This window comes from Lepisma saccharinum, chromosome 14 (genome assembly GCF_977018435.1).
Source record: "Lepisma saccharinum chromosome 14, izLepSacc3.1, whole genome shotgun sequence".
Classification (NCBI taxonomy): Eukaryota; Metazoa; Arthropoda; class Insecta; order Zygentoma; family Lepismatidae; genus Lepisma; species Lepisma saccharinum.
Window position 1 is genome coordinate 26,129,409 of NC_139242.1, and position 20,049 is coordinate 26,149,457.

Here is a 20,049-nt window from a genome sequence, read left to right on the forward strand (position 1 = left end):
GGAGCTCAACCAGATTTGATTTTCTCTTCTGCCTAATGGAAATGCTGATACCACCATTAACACTGTGTATGACATCAAACATTTCTCCGAATAAGTTTGTATCCACATCTACAGTGTCACAGTAAACATTTTCCCCTGTGTGGGAACAAAGGTTCATGCAGTTCAACGAAGCATCATGAACCTTCATGCTTCAACTCTCAAAATTATTCTGAACAAATGGGAGGCTGGTATAACATGATCATTCTAAAGTCGTTTTCACGTTCAGAAGACACAATGGGCTCTTATGGACAATGCTTTTCTTATGGGAAAATACGAGCGCGCTGGTGTGAAATTTCTCGATTTACAAATTTAGCTTACGTAAAATCGGTACCTGCAGTTTTGCAGGAAATTTTGTAGAGAATACGATGGTGAACACAAAAAACTGGTAACTTGCTTACATATTTTTAGATAAATTAAAAATGCAAATTTTCTGCGAAAACAAAATTTTTGCAGTGTTTTCATTCCTAACGTTAAAACATGCCGTAAAATTGAAGCATTCATTATGAAAAATATTGACACTGTTTTTTAATTGTCATAGCTGATGGTGGTGCTCATAATTTATCAATACTTTAAAGCATATTCGCATTAAAAAATATTCAAATAAAGTATGTGGAGATTTTTTATATTCATGCAGTAGAAAATGTCTTGGCTGGCCATTTTTTGTTCTGTAATTCCAAGTAAAAACTTCCAGCGACAAAGTTGTGGAGAAAATAATGAAATTATTTTTTATAACCACTCAAAGGTTCCCAGAAATATTACTTCCATGCATTTGGAGTTTCTTTTTAACCCGAACCGCGTGCGAAGTAAGGAGACGTTGTCCGGCCATCTTGAGCTGACTCACCACAGCATTGCGGCTAATCACCGCAGCATTCCGGCTAATCACCACCAAGTTTTGGAGTTATTTTATTTCCATTCAGTAAAAATATTAACTGCATGCAGTTTGTTATAATATAATTGCAATTACTTAAATTCAATAATTGACAATTATTTCCAATGCTGCTGTTCTGAGCAACATTAGTGCTTTCCTACACCTTGTTTTTGTTTACATTACTGTCGACATTAATACTGAAATGAAGATCACCTTTCAGTTTCCAACCTACACATAAATTCATAGACACCATATTAACCCTTGAAAGGCTTTCCAACACGTGACAAAATATGGGGCTTCAAGATAGAAATATGACATGCCTTGCTTGAGTCATTGACTTCTTATCAGTTCAAGTGTGCCATAACTCATTTGTTTGTTTGGGTTGCAACTTGAATCTAACCCATGTGTCAGGTTTCCCTTTCTTGAGTGAGATCTGTTTGGTTTGTTCAACTTTTTTCCTCTCTCGAAAAAGTGTTTTCAGTTGTGTGAGCGCTCGGTGATTTTTACTTTTTTCAGTGATTTCTGAAGTGTCATTGTTATAGACAACGTGTGTCTTTATTTCGTGCATTACACTCGCGCGTGTAGTGATAGCAATGGATCGTAGGAAAAAGGGTGGGTAAGATACGTAATTAAAAGTGGTGAGAGAACAGAAGTCTTACGTGTGTTTGCCTACTTGAAGGAAAAGAACCCCGGACGTAGCCAATCATTTATTGTTAGTGAACTTTGCAAAGCGACTGGTGTCAGTAAAAGCACCTTCTTTACATTAAGAAAGGAAAGTGGCAAAGGACCAGTCACTACACCGCGAAAAAGACAAGGTGGGCTTCAATATAACACCAGCAGGGAAGTGAAGTATAATGACTTCGTATGTAGTGCTATACGGCGGAGATTTCACACATTTCTGTTTCAAAATGCTCCCCCTACAATTAGGGCCATAATGAAGGAAGTTAACGACAATGATTTGCCCAATTTCACTTATTCAACGTTTTACAGTTTGGTAAAAGAAACGGGGTTCGAATTCGAAAAGCGAGGAAATAAAGCACTAATGATTGAAAGAAACGATATTATATTGTGGCGACATTCATATTTACGGAAAATGAGACAATTTAGGAATCTAATGGGAAAATGACATGCTAATGAACTGTAACGTTCACAGTATAATATTAATAATTAATCGCAATTATCATTATAATTACAAAATATGTAACACCTTCATTGTGAAGGAAGCTCATTATTTCCCGGCAACATGAGCTAGCGCTGTATTGGCAACACTGTGCGGTTTCCCCATAAGCGCCGTTGTGTCTTCTGAACGTGAAAACGACTTTAGAGTGAGTTAAGTTTGTTGTATGCTTTGCTACCATCAGAAGAGCATGATATAATTTTTTATAAAGCCATGCTGCTTTTGGTTTCATCTATCTATGCAATGAGGGCAAAATACAGGGTTTGTCCAAGACGTATCGGGACTGAAGTCATAAAAAGAAATTTATTGAAGATTATATGAACAATGTGTTAATATTCTTCAAAATATGACCCTCCTGCATCAATACACCACTGCCAGCGCTTTTTCCACTCTTCATACACCCCATTGAAGTCTGGAACTGCAAGGCTGTTCAGGCACCCCGTCGAAGCCACTTCGACCACCTCAATCATCCCAAAATGATGTCCTTTCAGGCTCCTTTTGATGCAAGGGAACAAAAAGAAGTTGGGGGGGGGGGAGCTATATCTGGACTGCAGGGTATTTTGCACAATGTTTGGTCAGTGCCTCCCTCACAATTAGCAAAGTGTGACTGGTCACATTGTCGTGATGCAGCAGCAGCCAGGAATCGGCAGAGTGGATTTCGGTAAATTTAACTCCTGTGCTATCAAGTGAACACTCAACCGGCGATCACTGTTCAGAAGTCCAGCACGTTGTTCATCTTCCCGGCTATCTTTGAATTTTTTATGCCACTCAAAAACGCGTTCTATACATGGTTTCGTCCTTGTAAGCCTCACGGATCATATCAAAAGTCTCCGTAGAAGATTTGTTCAATTTAACGCAAAATTTGATGGGACAACGCTGCTCGATGACTCTTGACGAGAGCACTAAACACACTTTCACTTCAGGCATGACCTACACCCACAAAGGCTCGGAGGCAACTGAGCTGGGTCTCCTAGCTCACATGACATCCCGCAACACCGATGCCACCCACAGACATCGCCGTCCACCCCTTTCCATTAGCCGGACAACATCAATCCCGATACTTATTGGACAAACTCTGTGGTGTCATGCTTATGGAACAGGATGGAGATTACAACACAACTTTGGCCAAGCATTCCTAAGAAAGTAAGGAAATCGACAAGTAGGTCAAGAAGTCAATAATAAATAAAGAATTTATACTTGTGGTGAATATATTTTGCTATCACAATTACTGATTGATCGATTTAGTTTATTCTACTTCAATTTTCTGCTCCTTTGGCTAATCATGAAGAAGTGGATGAATGGTGGTAAGATAATATGGATGAAGGGACAATGACAAATATATAGGGATGACAACACGAGCCCCACATAAGATTATAATGGTTGTGAGTCCAGATTCCAGAGCTTCTCTAGTCTTCCCAATGCAGTCCAGGATGCATGAGTAGATAACTCAAGTCTAATTCTCTTGTTGTTAAATACAGCTTCAATTTTCATCTTAACTGGCTTTTTGGTAGGAGTTTTTCATTAAATAAGTACTATTTATTTTCTTAATTGCTACTTCCCAACTTGACCTAAGTAGGGGTCATGTAAATAAAAGGTTAAGAAAAACAAAAAAGTAAAGAAGTTTGGATTTGTTATTTTGAAAGACACTTGAAGAGGAAAGTGATAAAAATGTAGCATTGAAGAAAAAAATAGTCATTCTTCTTTTAATTCACAATCTCTCTGCATTAGTTGCATGTACTGATAGGATGAGCCCAGCAGCAAAAAAGGGGTGAAATAGGTAAGGGAAATATGTTCTGTGAAAATTGTCTACTGCTGAAACAACATTGAAATTTCATACACATTAACATCACCTGCAAAATGTGTTAGGGGTTGTAGAAACCATCACAAACACCACAAAGCGAGTAATAGTGAACAATGCAGCAGAATCAGAATACTAATTGTGTAATGGATGTTTCTACCTACTTACGCTATCACGTTCAGATACAATCTCTAGTTAGTATTGTCTTCCACAGTCGAATGGTACTATATCATCCATGGAGAATGTGAATGTTCCTTGTCCAATTTGTCAATTTTTCAGGGTTAACATTTAACATAGAATGTTTACAGCTTTCAAATTTGACAATAAATCAAAAATACCCTCAAGATATTGGTATTGATTTTTATGTAGCTACCTAGAATGCATTTTAAATGGGCTACAGAAAAAAAAATCTGTTTGTTTACACTTCATACGCTTTTAAGATGGAACATTTGCATTCTCAGTGAACAATATGACAACCAACCACAGGATCCTTTCTGTTTTTGTAATGGACTACAGGACTGAATTTGAAAAAAGGGAAGAAAATACTTTTTAAGCCTTGAGAACATGTTACAAAATTATGAGTAGATTTACCCTTGTATTTTCCAACAAAATCATGTGCATCTGTTACTACCATTGGATAATTCCATACCAAATCATCCAATGGTTGTTGCATAAGTTTGTACATGTTTCAAGATATGAAAACCAATGTTCAAAAAAAATTTCCTGTTCTTGGTTCTCCTAGGGTGACCATTTTTCCAACATGGCACATGGACTTTTTTGCTCATGAAGAAGTTTACAGAAGCCTTAATATCTCAAAAACCATTAGAGCTAGAGACCTGAAACAAAATTCATTTTATATCTAATGAAGTATACTTTCAATGATATTCAAATATGTTTTGCTTAAAATTGCATCCTAAGTATGAAAATTATGATGGAAATTTGGATAACAATAATGGATTTTTAAGCCAGATTTTTTTAAATCAAGGGGTTTAGTCTAAGGCTTAAATTTTTGGGAGTAGACCTACCTGCAGCTTGCCTGCAAATAAAATGTCAGTACTTAGAAATTCACCCCTTTTTTCAGCATGAGTTCAAACATTGTTGTTTATGTAATTTTGATGGTTTTTGGTATTAAATATCTCAGATCGGTCCTCATGAAAAATTCTGAAACTCGTTTGGTCAATATGAAGTGGCGTTCGTAACCTAATTTGTGATGTTACACAGTAAGGTTTAGCTATCTGTATACCTAGAACAATGAAGCTTTTTCTTTTTTAAAGTTAGGTTAGGAAAGCATCAGAAAATATAGTAACATGACATTTGTGCGCTATTAAAGAGTGCGTTATTCAGTTTTTAGTTTCATGTAACCATTTTAGAATACATATTTTTCATGTGATACTTAAATTAGAAATTCTAATTATAATGTATGACAATTGAAGATCTGTGAAATCTTGCAAAGGGTTTGATTTATTTTGTTTTGTCAGCTCTAGTTTCCTATTCACTCTCACCAAATGATCAAAAACTTTCAGTTATAACATATTTTTTCTTGACGAAGTGGTAGCAGTCAAACTGATGATTCTATCCTTTTCAACATTAGTTTTCGCTAATTTATGTTTTTCTTTTTAACATTTCAATTAAGTGATTGTACTCTCCAAGGATTGACAGGCCTCCCTGATGGCATAGTTGTAACATCAAGGGTTTCCAGGTTCGATACCTGGTGGAGTCACATACTGGTTCTGATCCCACTTTAAACTGTAGGTCCAGTCCCGATTAGCCTATCTCCACATAAATTTGACTTAAAACACAAACTCAATCAATCAATCAAAAGATTGTCACATTTTCCTTATTTTGCTTCAGTTCTAATACTTTCTGAAAAACAACTTTGTGGTTTCCTTTTCACTCCTTGTGTGATGTGAATAGTTTTGCGATCAAGAGCACTTAACTGTTTTTCTACAATCAGCATCCTCAGTTTTTAAACAGAATATACATCAAAAACAGAACAGACTTCATCCATTTCCCTCAGTGTTTCTTGGGATGGCACAAAGACATCATCATGTCCATCCTGAGATTTATGAGAGTCACTTTCTCCAGAGATGAAAATTTCACTACATGTTGGCATATTGATATATCTGGTCTAAGGCTTTCATGACACTCTTTTGGACTTGTCATGTGATCCCATTTGATTAAAAAAATATATATTTTTCTCTTAGTGGTATCAGAAGATCACAACACACTTTACCACATAAAAAGGCATACTTAGGAACTTATTTGGATTGCATTTGCATATTTTCTCTAAGTCATCCACCTGTAGCCTTGCCCTGAGAAGTGTCTTTATATAACAGTCCTCTCCAGTTAAAAGTCCTACAGAACACTCCATTTCCAGTCACAAATAACAAACATTCACAAGTCACTACCTCAGCATATTAGGCAAAGGAAGAATGACAGCACAGATTGTCCACGCACAGATCAACTTCAGTCTTGCCTCGCATCCTATCAAAACATGTATTTGAATCTCTTCTGTGCATGCCTCAGATATCTACTTCCACGAATATCACTAGCTGACACTTGGGTTCCATTAAATAATATGTTGAGGAAAACTCACAGTTTTGGAGCTGACAACACCAACTTGACGTGGGTTCAAATTAAATCCAACCCTTTGCAATGAGATTTTGCAGATTTTCAATTTTCATACACTGTAATTTAAATTTCTGGTAAAGTCAAGTATTAGAATCCCATGTTACTATACGTAGGTTTTTTCTGATGATTTTTAACCCAGCTTTAAAGAGAAAAGAAAAGGCTTCATTGTTCTAGGTATACATGTAGCATAACCTTACTCCGTAACATCACAAATTAGGTCACCTCGTACCTCATATTGACCAAACTAGTTGAGTCTAAAAGTGGAGATATTTACTGTGTTAGGTTCATGCAGGGCTTCCTTTGCACAATTTTTTTCATGAGGACCCATCTGAGATATTTAACCCTGAAATATGTCAAAATTCCATAAACAACCATGTTATAACTCATGCTGAAAAAAGGGGTGTCCTTCTAAGCACCCTGCCTATAGGCCTGCACACACAAAAAAAAATGCAAGCCTTAGACTAAACCCCTTCATTTAAGAAAATGAGCTTTAAGATCCAATTTTTGAACTATACTTACCCAAAGGTGGCCACGGTGGCTCAGTCGGTAACGTGTCTGACTACCATGCTAAAGGTCCCGGGTTCGATCCCCGGCCGGTTCAAATCCGGGAACTTTTCTAACGTTGAAAGCGGCCCCGGTGCCCACCCAGCGTCGAATAACATGGGTACCTGGGAGAAATTCTGGGGGGGGTAAAGGCAGTCAGGGGCGTGATGCTAATCACATCACCCCCAACTACGACCGGATCAAGAAAGTGTGGGGCATTAACCCCACACCCCCTATACGCCTTCATGGCATGGTGCTATGCACAGGGGAGCACTTTATCTTTACCTTTATACTTACCCAAATTTCCACCATAATTTTCATAGTTAGGATGCAATTTAAAGCAAAATATATTTGAATATCCTTGAAAGTATACTTCATTAGATACAAAATGAATTTTGTATCAAGTCTCTCTTAACTAATGGATTTTGAGATATTAAGGTTTCTGTAAACTTCTTTATGAGCAAGAAAGTCCATGTGCCATGTTGGAAACATGGCCACCCTAGGAGAACTAAGGACAGGAATTTTTTTTTAACATTGGTTTTCATATCTAGAAACATGTACAGACTTCTGTACCTAAAATGATCATGCAACCAGTTATATTAAAATTGGTTGCTTTGGCATGGAATGATCCCATTATTATATATATGTGTATATTTTTCATAGGCAAGATTGCCAGAATATCAACCAACTGTTCCTGTTGAACTTGATGCAGAATGTTGCAAAGAAAGGGAAGACTTACGATGGGTGCCAGGAATGGCCCTGGATGGAGATCTCCTCATGTACTTACGGGCTGCTCGCTCAATGGCTGCGTTCGCAGGCATGTGTGATGGTGGCTCGCCAGATGACGGGTGTATTGCTGCATCGAGAGATGACACAACAATAAATGCATTGGACATTGTAAGTACCATTTAAAATACTTTTGGTTCGCAATGTGAAATGTAAACATCATTTTTTTTTCCTAAGTAAAGAAAATAAAACTTTTTGATGAGAAGTTAAATTTTCGCATTTCATGTCCTTGCTAATTTGAATTCTGATACATTTGAATAACAATGCTGGTCAGTGCAAGTGATACCTGAAATTGCACAACTCAAAAAGTTTGCTTTCTGCTTTGTTATCTGGTAATTCAATATTTATACTATTTTGTTCGAGTAAATATGAAAATTCCAAAGTGTCCCCATTTTTGATAAGGTTACAAGTGACTGTTGTTTCTCTAGATGTTAGCAGTACATAGAGGAAAAAAATTGTAACCAACAGCAGCAATAGTGTTCCACTTTAAACAGTAGATCCAGTCCTGATTAACTTATCTGTGCATAAATTGGACTTGTAACAAAGATTCAAATATTATTCTATTTCACCACATAGTCGTCACAGATTTTATCCCAATTTTTTCTGCACAAAAAGTAGTGTGCAATCATTATGTGAAGCCTTTTTTTAAAAAAAATCCGTTGGTATTGCCAGTGCTTAAGAATCATTTATTACTATACTATCTTTGGTTCAATATTAGGATGCACCAAATGCTCATGAATATGTTAAAATTGAATATAGTCCAAATCTACATACGTCATTTCTTTGCACAATTTAGTGAACATTTTTTTCGGTCTGAAAGAAAATTTAACTCATTCGTTGTCACTGATTTGTGCATCATAGTTGAAATATTTCACTTGAATAAATTTACTACAATATTGTGAAGTGCAGACTTAAATTCTGTGCCACTATCATTGGTTTCGTTATCTGAAGCACCAATGCGACGATTACGGATGAAATGTTAAAAAAACATTTTTGGCCTGAAAGAAATAGGGTGTGACAATTATGTGGTGAAATGGTAATTGTGTTCACTGTAAGTAAATGATTCGCATACAGTTAACTTGCAAAAGCTCTTGATTCCATGATAATTTTTTTGAGTTTTTAGTTTATTTTCTTTATTTTTTCAGCTCCATGATTCTGGATATGACCCAGGCAAAGCACTCCAGGCTCTTGTTAAATGTCCTGTACCAAAGGGAATAGAGAAAAAGTGGTCAGAGGAAGAAACTGTAAGTGAATTTTGAACCATTCAGATAATATATTATGAATTGCATGAATTTGCAATGCCACTAAATTGAATGTAAATCAATGCAGAACTCTTATTTTCAATCGCTAAGTTGTTGTTTTTTTTTCAATATAAATAAATAGGCTTAAAGGTTTGTGTATACTTACAAAACTTTCATGAGGTTAAATGATTTTACAATTGTGTGTTCTCTACACAGGTTAACAGTGATTCAGTTACAATTACTTATGAGAGCATTTTTAGAGAAATATGTTAATTAAAAAAACAGGTAATATAACATGAAAAGATTCTCTCAGGTTCTTGACTAGGTCGACCTGATCGATAGCCCGAGCGAATCTTTTCATCATTCGTCACCAGGAAATCTTCAAGAATTACAGGTAATATAACAGTTTATCAAGATTATCTTTTTTGTTATGATTACGTGCTTACTTTCTTTCCTTTTCCCCATGTGTCCTAATACATATTATCCTGTCTTCTTTTTTATAGTTTCAACTGCTATTATATCTCCCTGCGGATAAGTTTAACATGTTATTAGGTAGTTAAGGATCTATCTTTCCTCACCTTACTTTGTGTATATTTGTAAAATCCATTATTATATTTACTACATGAATTTGTTTGACTTTAGTCCATTCATTCCCTACGTTCCCAATGAAAATATTTGTTCTGTTCCTTCCCTGTTTATGTGTGTGTTTCATCACTACAACCTTCGTTTTTATTCATACATACAATTTCAATCAGGTGGTACATTTTAAGAAATAAGAAGTATCATGACTAATGTGTGCAAAGAATATTATTCTAAGAATCACATTTTTATGTAAACATATATGCTGTGTGTATATATACAAGGCCCATTCATTAGATAACCAGAAATATGTTGTAACAGATATTTATTACTAGCACCAAAAGAACTACAGTACTATGTTTCAACATAGTCCCGTTCCTCCCCCCCCCCCTCCTAGTTCAATGCACCTATACCTATACCAGCGCTTGATAAGGGCACTGATTCCACAGTTGCACCGCTGACCGGACTTCATCGTCATTCTGGAACTTCGATCCACTTAGTCCATCTTTCAGTGTGCCAAAGGTGTGGAAATCGGAAGGTGCGAGATAGGGCAAATATGGAGGGTGGAGTAAGCACTCAAACTTTAGGTCTTCGATGGTAGACAATGTGACACTGGCAGTGTGTGGTCTTGCTTTGTCATGGAGGAAAAGCACACCAGTAGACACCAGAGCATGTTGTCTCTGCAGAATGCCTAGTTTCAGTCTTTCGCGCAAAAGGTTGTAGTAGGTGGTACTGTTTACATTATGACCTCTGGGCATGTAATGTTCAAGAATTGGCCCCTTGTGGTCCCAAAACAAAGTATGACACCTGCTTGAGTTAGTGAACCTATACCCAGAGAATGATTGGAGGAAAAGGCGCTAATTGGGGCAAGATGGTAAAGGCGGTTCACAACCAAACCAGGCAGTCTCAAACAATTAGGTTTTCTTCCTTTAACTCAATGAAACTTGTACAGAGTCAATCGTTAAAGGTTACACTAGAACGAAAATGATGGAGAGTAGCAAAAAGCTTCCCCTCCTATGTCGCAAAGAAAGCACAAAAACACAATTGTACTTACGACATACAATTTTGATACTATTCTCAAAAGGAGGTATGCAAGGCTTGTTAAAGTGTTTCCTTTTTACTAAGTCTGAACGTGGCGTACACTAGATGGAAACACACACTAAAAATATGTTCCCAATTATGCAAGCAAATATGGACGTAAGCACTACATGAAACACTGAAGATAATGTTATTGTCGTGGCTCATACGTTCCTTCTTATGTTCAAGTTTAAATACCATTTAGAATATTACAACTAAGCATGTAATCTAAAAACAGCACCAACTACTTGATCGATATAGGAGTTTTCATTTTTGTTTTCAAGGATGGTCTAGTTTTTTTTTAATTAACAAGATGCACGTTTTTATTCACGTGTATAATTAAACATATACTTATTAACAAGGTTTTTGACACACGTAACAGGAAGAAGTCTTTAGACTCATTTTTCAGATTTTCACAAATAACAATAGTTCAGTATCTTTGTACTCTATTTGTAGTTAAACTCTTCACAAAAACTAACATTCGGTATAGCGGACTCAATTTATTTACAGCGTCCGCAGACAACCAAAAATGTACAATAAAGCTTCAACCTGTTTACCAGGCAAGTAGACTAGAATATTAAGATTATTATTGCCGTTCGTTTCAAAAACCTAAGCACGCTTTGAGATTTCTGTAAACACTCCAATCTTTCTCAAACAACCTTACTACTACGTACTCATTAATGCTACTAAAAGGATGGGGAGTAATCAATTAGTATTTCAGTGCAGGAATATATAGTTTGCTTAACGTAAGAATTGGAATTTTACGTGGTTCAACCTTGTAAAAGTTGCATTGCTACAAGTTCCAAGATGTGGCTTATATCACAATTTGAGCTTTTTCGTTTTTTTCCCACTTTACGGTTTATAAGAGTTTTTAAATGAACTTGTTTGCCTTTTGAAAGTGCATAGCGTTAACGTAAAATACGTGGAGAGCACATGTTGCATGTCAAGACACTTAGTAATATTTCACCATTCATGGGAACGAAGCTACGTAAAGTTTCGTGCAAGTTTAACTTCCAAATTTTTAAACCGTTCAAGATTTCTCAAACCATTAATATAAATACCCACTCGAAGAAAGGGTGCATGACTTTGCTTGACAAGTCAAAATTCACTTGCTGCACAGTTCACAAAGTTTCCAAACACTACGTATTTTTAACGTACTTGTTTATTGCATCGCTATAGTTTATGCACAACATGTTATCAGTCTTGGATGGGACTACGTATTGCCACTATGGTATTTTAATGCACGTGCAGATTGCTATAAATGCAAATGGCATGCTAACCTGTAGTCACGATGCATTGCACGACTTCCTTGTCGATTGCAGGCACGCAGATAGCAGCTGAGCTCCGAACTGCTTGCACAATGTTCCCGGTTGCTGAATTCAGGTCAAAGTGAATTTGAGTTCCAACTGAATTCATACATTCAAATCTAATGTCAAGAAATACCACCAGGTGGCAGCAAGTATCATTTGAGCAGCATTTGATTTGCCATCTAGCGGTGAAAGTTAGAACTACATCCAATTAAGGAGATGCTTCACAAAAACGGTGTAATGAGTTGTTCATGTTGGAAGAACATCGCGAATTCATTACAAAAGTTAACGACCTTTCCAGCACTCCGTTGAGCATGAGCTTTCTTCGGTCTGGGAGACAAAGGATGTCACCATTCTGTTGTTGTCCTCTTATGATCTGGTTCATAGAAATGAACCCAACATACATCTCCAGTGACAATACGATGAAGAAATGCCTCGCCGTCAGCTTCATAACTGTGCAAAAGCTCCCTGCACATCAACACGTCTCTCCTTCATTTCTGGTGTCAAACGTTTTGGAACCCACCTCGCACACACTTTCCTGAACCTCAGTATGTCATGACTGATTTGGTGGGCAGATGCTACACTTGTTTCAATCTGGGAAGCAATTTCACTGACAATAATACGCTGATTCTTCCTATAAGTCCTCCACTTGAGCAATGTTGCTTTCCATGACTGCAGTGACAGAGCGACCTGGATGCGGAGAATCTTCAACACTGGTTATGTGTATGCCCTGTTTGAACTTCTCAGCCCACTCATACAGTTGTCACCGTACAGAACTGCCATGCGGCAATGAATTTGTATCAGTTTCATGCCTTCACTCAACAAAAATCTTGGAGCGCTGCTATAAGGGTACTGCCATCTTGTGTAACTGTTTCCCAGCGTCTCATGCATGAGGCAGGCGTGCCAGCCCCAGCTATGAATAGCTTACAGATGCCTTCACAAAATAACAAACATAACAATCACGGTTTAATTTAAATTTTTCATACTACTTTTACGGTTATTTATTGAATGCCCACCTTGTATGTGTGTGTGGGTTATACAAATGCAGCACAAAGAAAAGAAATGAAAACTGGTCTTGCACTTATATGTTTCTGTCTTCATTTGAAAGTAAAGCATACTTAATATAAAATATTAACATGTGCAGGTGCCAGTTTTGTAGCCTGGATGCTGTACATGTAATAAAGCTTTCCATGTGTATGAGTGTTGAGATAAGTGTGTGAAATGCCTTCAATACATTTTTCTTTTCTCTTCAGAAACGATTTGTAAAGGGTTTACGCCAGTTTGGGAAGAACTTCTTCCGCATTAGAAAGGATTTACTTCCTCATAAAGATACAGTAAGTAGTTTTTATTTTTTTATTTAGATTGTGTACATTTACTTCATATGTACACTGAAATAGGATGAGAAAAAGTGTCAGAAGGGCAGATAAATACAAATGATGAAGGAGACATTAAACACTTACCACAAGAAAAGAGATAGGTTGATATTTCACGGGGTTACTGCATTTTCAGTTGAGAAGAAAGAGGTGCACAGATTCACGAAGTACAGGAGCACAGAATACTAACAGTAGCATCGGTACAATGTTGCCAGAGAAAGTAAGTAGATAGGTACAATTGTAAAGTCCTTTCACCAGTGTTTACTGCATAGGGTGGGTGGTTTCAGGGAAGAGGGTTATTGGTTTGCTAGGTTGAGTCCAGGGGGTATAGTGGTGTGGATGCCTGATATATAGGCGCTTTCCAATCGCCTGAGGAAAGATGTGTCTGTATGTATGTGTGTGTGTGTGGGGGGGGGGGGTTAAAAGATGGATTATGGCAACAGGGAAACAGTTGTTGAAGGTGGTATTATGGCTGCTGGTGTGGATGACAACTGTGAAGTCGGAGTTTTGGGTGGAGGAGCGATGGTTATTGATCCTAAGGTTCAAGGTAGTGGAGGTTTCGCCAAGGTAGAAGTTGCCGCAGATTTGGCAGATGAGGTTGGATGAGTGGCAGGTGCCCTTAGGGTGAAGGGTGAACTCATCTGCTATGGTGGAGATCTGGAGGATGGAGGAGGTGATAAGTTGTGGGAGGGCTCTTGTGATTTGTTTGTTATATATACAGGGTGTTTCACTCACTCTCGCCCCCTGGTGTTCCCCTCAAAACTTTCAAACTAATAAACGGAATTCACCGAAATTTGATATGAACATGCCTTGCTGTACGGGAAGCATGTTGACCTCGTAGCGAGTGTTGAAAGTGGTTGCCATCAGCATTGAGGCATGCCTCTCCATGTTACGAAAGGTATTCTTAAGTGGCCATCATTTTGCGCAGGCATCAGATTAGTTGCAGTAGAAAGTAGCGCTGCCACATGTGTATCCTGTAACCATGCTCCTCATATATGAATATATGTCCATGTCAAATTTCACTGGATTGCATCAATTTGTTTAAAATTTATAAGGGAAAATCAGGGCCGAGAGCAAGTGAAACACCCTGTATATGTGTATGCTATTTAATACCATAAGCAACGCAGTCTTTCTTAGTACAACTTCCCATTTGTATCATAAGACCTTATGTCATTGATAGAAAAACATAGGGCTGAGTCGATACCAGTGGTATTGGTAGAAATTTAATCACCACTTTTCCAAAGTCCTAGTATCTCACTGAGTGTGCAAAATTGCCATGTGACACTTCAGTAGTCAAAATATCCTGGAAATTGTGCAAAATGCATAATTTTCATTATTTTTCTAGCAACATTGTTGGGATAAACATATTTTGTGATTTAATGATGATCTTATGTGAAATTATGAATATGCCTTCATGGCATGGTGCTAAGCACAGGGGAGCACGTTACTTTTTTTTATGTGAAATTATGAACATTTAAAACAAAACTCTGGTAGAGTGCTATTTCAAAAGTTTGGTTTCTTTATGGACAAACCTTGTAAGCTGTGTTGTGTTTTACTTCATTCACAGTTAAAGAGGACTGCATGGGATGTTCTAGTAAATACCAGGTGTGCCGGTTAATAATTCTTAATTGATTTGAAAGAAAACAAGTGTATCTGGAGAGAAAGGTAACAAATGCTTTATTCAAAGTATGTGCCATCCTTAGCTATACATTGTGCCCATCTGTCCGTCAAATTGTGGATTCCAGAAAAATTGTTCACATCTTCGACATCTTCGTAATTGTTGAAATGTTGCTGAGAAAGTGAGTGAGACATCGATGAAAACAAGTGGTAGTCCGAAGGGGCTAAGTCTGGTGAGTATGGCATGGGGCAAGAATTCCCAGCCAAGTGCAGAAATGGTGTGTCTGACGCCTTTCGCTGTGTGTGATGAGGTGTTGTTGTGCTGCAAAATCACTTTTCTGTGTCTTGTCTCGATCAATGCATGGTTCAAATTGATGAGTTGTTGACGAAAGCGAATGGCATTCACTATTTCACCTGGTTTCAGAAGCTCATGGTGCACCACACCCTTCTGATCCCACCAAATGCACAGCATTGTCTTCCTCCCGAAGCGATTCGGTTTTGCGGTCAATGTTGAAGGTTGTCCTGGGTCAACCCTTGACTTTTTGCATTTTGGGTTCTCGAAGTAGATCCATTTTTTGTCCCCAGTCACTATCCGATGCAAGAAAGACTTTCTTTCATGCCGAGAAAGCAACACTTCACACACAGTTTTTCGCTTTTCCATTTGTCTGTCGTTCAAATGATGTGGGACCTATTTTTCTGCCTTCTGGATCTTTCACATGGCATGAAGACGATCAGATATGGTTTTAGCGATCAACATTTAACTTCTCTGCCAGTTGTTGTTGCGTTTGTGTATCGTCTTTGTCCAACAGTGCTTGCAATTCGCCATCTTGGAATTTTTTCGGGTGGCCCGGGCAATCTTTTGTCTTTCAAGTCGAAATCACCACTTTTGAATCGTCAAAACCAACGCACACATGCATTTTGCGTTAGGACATGTCACCGTATGTTTCCACAAGGATACGATGCCTTTCACTCGCGTTTTTCTTTTGATTGAACAAGATAAGCAGAACATGCCTTGCTGCACATGCTCCTTATTTGGTTTGAAGGTCAACATGTTTCCCACACAAACCCAATATCACGATCACTCGCACTCTGTTGCACATCCATGGCATTTTGACAGGTACTCTCGTGGCAACACACTGACGTAACAGCTGAGACTGTGCACCAACTGTTGCTTCCAGCTCCATCCAGCGACGAAATTAAGAATTATTAACTGGTATACCTGGTATAAGATTTTTCTTGCCCAGTTGTTTGTGATTTGTTTTTTTCTATACTTTTCCCATTTTTGTTATGAATCTAATAAATATATATAATTGAAAATGCAAAGTTTGTGGTGACTGTGTATGTAAATTTCTTGTTATCCATATTTTGGAAAATGAGAGATGGGGTAGTGAATATTTACAGAGAAACTTATGTGCTCACTCCTCCACAATACTGTTTTTTTTTTCCTATTCATTTCAGTGTCCCTTGGCACCATCCTTATTGGAACTTGCTACACTGTTGCTTGGCGTACTTCTGTTGTATTTAGTTTGTCCACTGTCACTAGGTGTGCTGTTATCGTCTGCCATTCCTTGGTGGTAGGAGGCTACCAAACAGCACACCTAGCAGCAGTTAGCAAACTAAAAACAACTGAAACAAGCTAATGAACAACAATGCAGCAAGGCCCAATGAGGATGTTGCCAATCGCCATCGAAATTACTAGAACGAAGAAAAAAGTTTCATAGAAAGTGAGCACATAAGTTTCTCTGTATTTAAAATTTTGGTAGCATGCATTGATTACTATATCCTAGAAAAAATAAAGAACATAGTTCAGTTTTGTTATGTATTTGTACCATTTACAATTCCTAAGGATTTTTTTTCTCTCATTTTACAGTCAGAACTTGTTGAATTTTATTATTTGTGGAAAAAGACACCAGGCGCTAACTACAACAGAACTCACAGACGAAATAGAAGACAAGGGTCTCTTCGTAGAATAAGGAACACTCGAAACTCTCGAGCTCCAAAAGAAGATTCTTGTAAGTTGCAGAATTTTCTTTTATAAACATTTATATGCGGCAATCTTATTTCATTCCATGATTTTGTATTTTATATATATTTTCTTGTTTCTTTTTCTTGAGGCAGGCCATTTGGAATTTGACCCCTCCTGCATGAATAGGAAATTTTATATTATTGCCACAATAACCCAAAGTTTTTGGAGGTGGATGAAGAGTTACATGCTTTTCTTCATGCAACTTATTGATACTGGAAAAATCAAATTTGTTGTATTTTTGCCTACATACCTGTCTGCGGCGGACCATGTGAACAACTGAAATAGAATATGTAAGCAGTATACACAACTGTAAACTCAATAAATGTGCATTGTATTCTGTTGTCACGTAATTGATAAATTGTTACATATGCCGAAGGCAAAGTACAAGAAAAATCTCCCATTGCTATATTGTATGAAAGTTTACAAGATTTTTTTGTGCATCACAAGTAAAATTTTAAAGTTCCCGTTGGGGTAGGGCCCACACATTCTCGCTCGGCCATTTTGGAGGTGATGTGATCAGCACCATGCTCCAGCCACTTTTACCCCCTACGGTTGCCTCCAAGTACCCATTAATTTGAGGCTGGGTGAGCCCCAGAGCTGTCTTATGTGGGGACAAGGCCGGAATAATTCCAACCTTTGATTACCCACCCCAGGAATTAAACCTGGGTCTCCCATGTGCCAATCAGATGCTCTACCGACTAGACCACCGTGTGTCTGTACATTTCTTCTCATGTAATTTTTGTAAGAGAAAAGTTTCAAGAGCTACATCTTGTTATCTGCCAGTAGAACAAGAAATAGATTTATGTTCGGTTCATTTGTCTACTTTGACTAAGGATGCATTTTGAAGCATTCAATTAATGCCTATAGATGTACTATAATTTGCAGCTAGGGAAGCCAGTAGTTCTTTGAAATGAAATAGGTAGACTTTTGTTCACACTAATAATCACAGCTATACATCTTGAGGTTCACAAGATAGTCACAGTAAGCAATTGGGCCTCCTCGGTGGTGCAGTAGTAACATCACCACCTTGTAATCAAAGAGTCCCAGGTTCGATAGCCAGTGGAGGAATAGTGTAGTTCGGATCCCACTTTAAACTCTAGGTCCAGACCCGATTAGCCTATCCATGCATAAAGTGGACTTAAAACAACTCAACAACAACAACAACACAGCGAGCAAGTAAAAACTGAAGCTTATGGATATTGTGCTAGAGAAAGTGTGTGGTGTAATTGTAGTTCTTTTGCTATAGGACAAGTTAAGATTTTTGTTTATGTTGTGCTCATGGAAAAAAAAATTGGAATTAATTTTGTGAAATTGCAAGTTTTTCTTATCAGGAGAGAGATTCATATTTCATTTTTGACACGCAAAATGTAAAATAACATGCTGTAATGTTGATTTTTCATAGTTTTGAAATGTTTGAGGTGCCATGGTTGTTCGACCATGTTTTCTCATGAAGTGATGCAATTTAGAATTTATTTACTGACATGACACTTTCTGAAGTCTGAATTATCCTGAAAGTTATGCACAGGAAGATTTATTATTTCTGCTTTAAAAATTTGAGATGCACTTAACACACTGATAACTACATAACAGTGATATTAGAAACAAAAAAAATTGAGTAATAAGTTCAGTTTTCAAATCAAATTTAGAATTTTATTCATCATGTTAACACCGAAATGCCATTTTATATACTTCTTTTAATCCTGAAATGTGTTCAGTTTTTGTAACGAAATCTTGATCTTTTATTCACCATGGATATGTAGCTCTGCTTATCAGGTGTTTTGTCATTGATGGGTTTCTCATTAGATTTTTTAACCAGTGTACATGATGCAGGCGGTGATAATCTAAGCATGTAGAGGATGGGAAAAAATGTGTGTGTTTTTCATCATGCCAACACAGATTTACTTCCATGTTGAAGCAGACAAGAATATACTGCATTTTGAAAATTCCATCTGAAATCATCGAGATCATGTATGCAGATTTTTTTTAATTGTTAACTGTTGATGCCGACCACTTCAGAGGATACCTTGAAGTGCATAGTTCTTTTTAGTTCTATTTTCTCCCCCTTCCTTTCCGATGTTTTTTGTACTACAATTCATTTTGTTTGGTGACAATTATGTAATGCAAGTTGCATAAGTCGGCTAACCAATTATTGAATAGTATGTACTTGAGATTGGTTACACTGCCGTAATTCCTAACATTATTTTCTCTGGTTTCATAGCTGTGGGATCATCAAGACCAATATCCAAGGAACAGGGTAAGTCAGCATAACATTTGGACAGTTAAAGAAAATAGTATCAGATCGTGCAGTGTATTGTAGAAGGCAGTGTACAAGTTGCAAGCAAATAATAAGGAAAAGGGATTACCCCAAGCTGCACAAAATGTTGCTGTAGTTAGATGCACCACTCTCCTAAGAATCAGTATTTAGACAAGAATAGTCACTGTATCAAGGGAAAGAGAAGACTTGGAGCTATGTTGTATGCATGATATCAGCTGATAAGCACACCTTGAAGGCTGATACACCAGTAGGCTGCTGGTACTTCAATGAGCATGTTGGATCCAAAGTACTTAATTTCAAGTAGCTCTAATGTAGGAGGAATGTATTCTTATTAGCAAGTACAAACCTACCCATCAGAAAATTTGTAAGATATTGAAAGTGCATTTTTTTTTCCTGAATCAAGTAGTTGTTATCCTTTTCCTTGGAATATTAAACGAATAGTCCCTGAACTCACCATCAGAATCCATACATTTTTAAAAATCAGTCTTCTTGTAATTAACCCATTTTGTTGCCTGTCTGTCAATACAGAGGGCATTGCATGCTTTTGTAGTTACACATGGGTGACACATATTTGAATATGAAGCTGGTAAGAAATTCTTGTCTGTTAATGGCATATCTAGTTTTCTTTCTTTTTATAGTTCATTGGTAATACTGGACATAGATATATAAAAGGGTTGGCTCTCATTGTCTTTGTGAAGTTATGTAGTTTGGG

At 37.4% G+C, this 20,049-nt stretch overlaps 1 protein-coding gene across 5 annotated transcripts in view; it reads left to right on the plus strand.

Moving 5' to 3' along the window:
- Positions 1-20,049, plus strand: part of Gug (arginine-glutamic acid dipeptide repeats grunge) — a 66,321-nt gene that overhangs the window by 9,492 nt on the left and 36,780 nt on the right. For 3 of the 5 annotated variants that reach the window (XR_014443343.1, XM_083135280.1, XM_083135283.1), the window contains exons 3-7: positions 7,720-7,953; positions 8,988-9,086; positions 13,300-13,380; positions 16,907-17,048; positions 19,281-19,316. Coding sequence is in view for 4 of the 5 variants with exons in the window: in XM_083135280.1 (XP_082991406.1) it covers positions 7,810-7,953; positions 8,988-9,086; positions 13,300-13,380; positions 16,907-17,048; positions 19,281-19,316 (502 nt within the window). In the remaining variant the exon portion in view is untranslated. Of the gene's footprint in view, positions 1-7,719; positions 7,954-8,987; positions 9,087-11,249; positions 11,300-13,299; positions 13,381-16,906; positions 17,049-19,280; positions 19,317-20,049 lie in introns of those variants that run through there. The other 2 variants (XM_083135282.1, XM_083135281.1) reach the window with 2 other exon arrangements.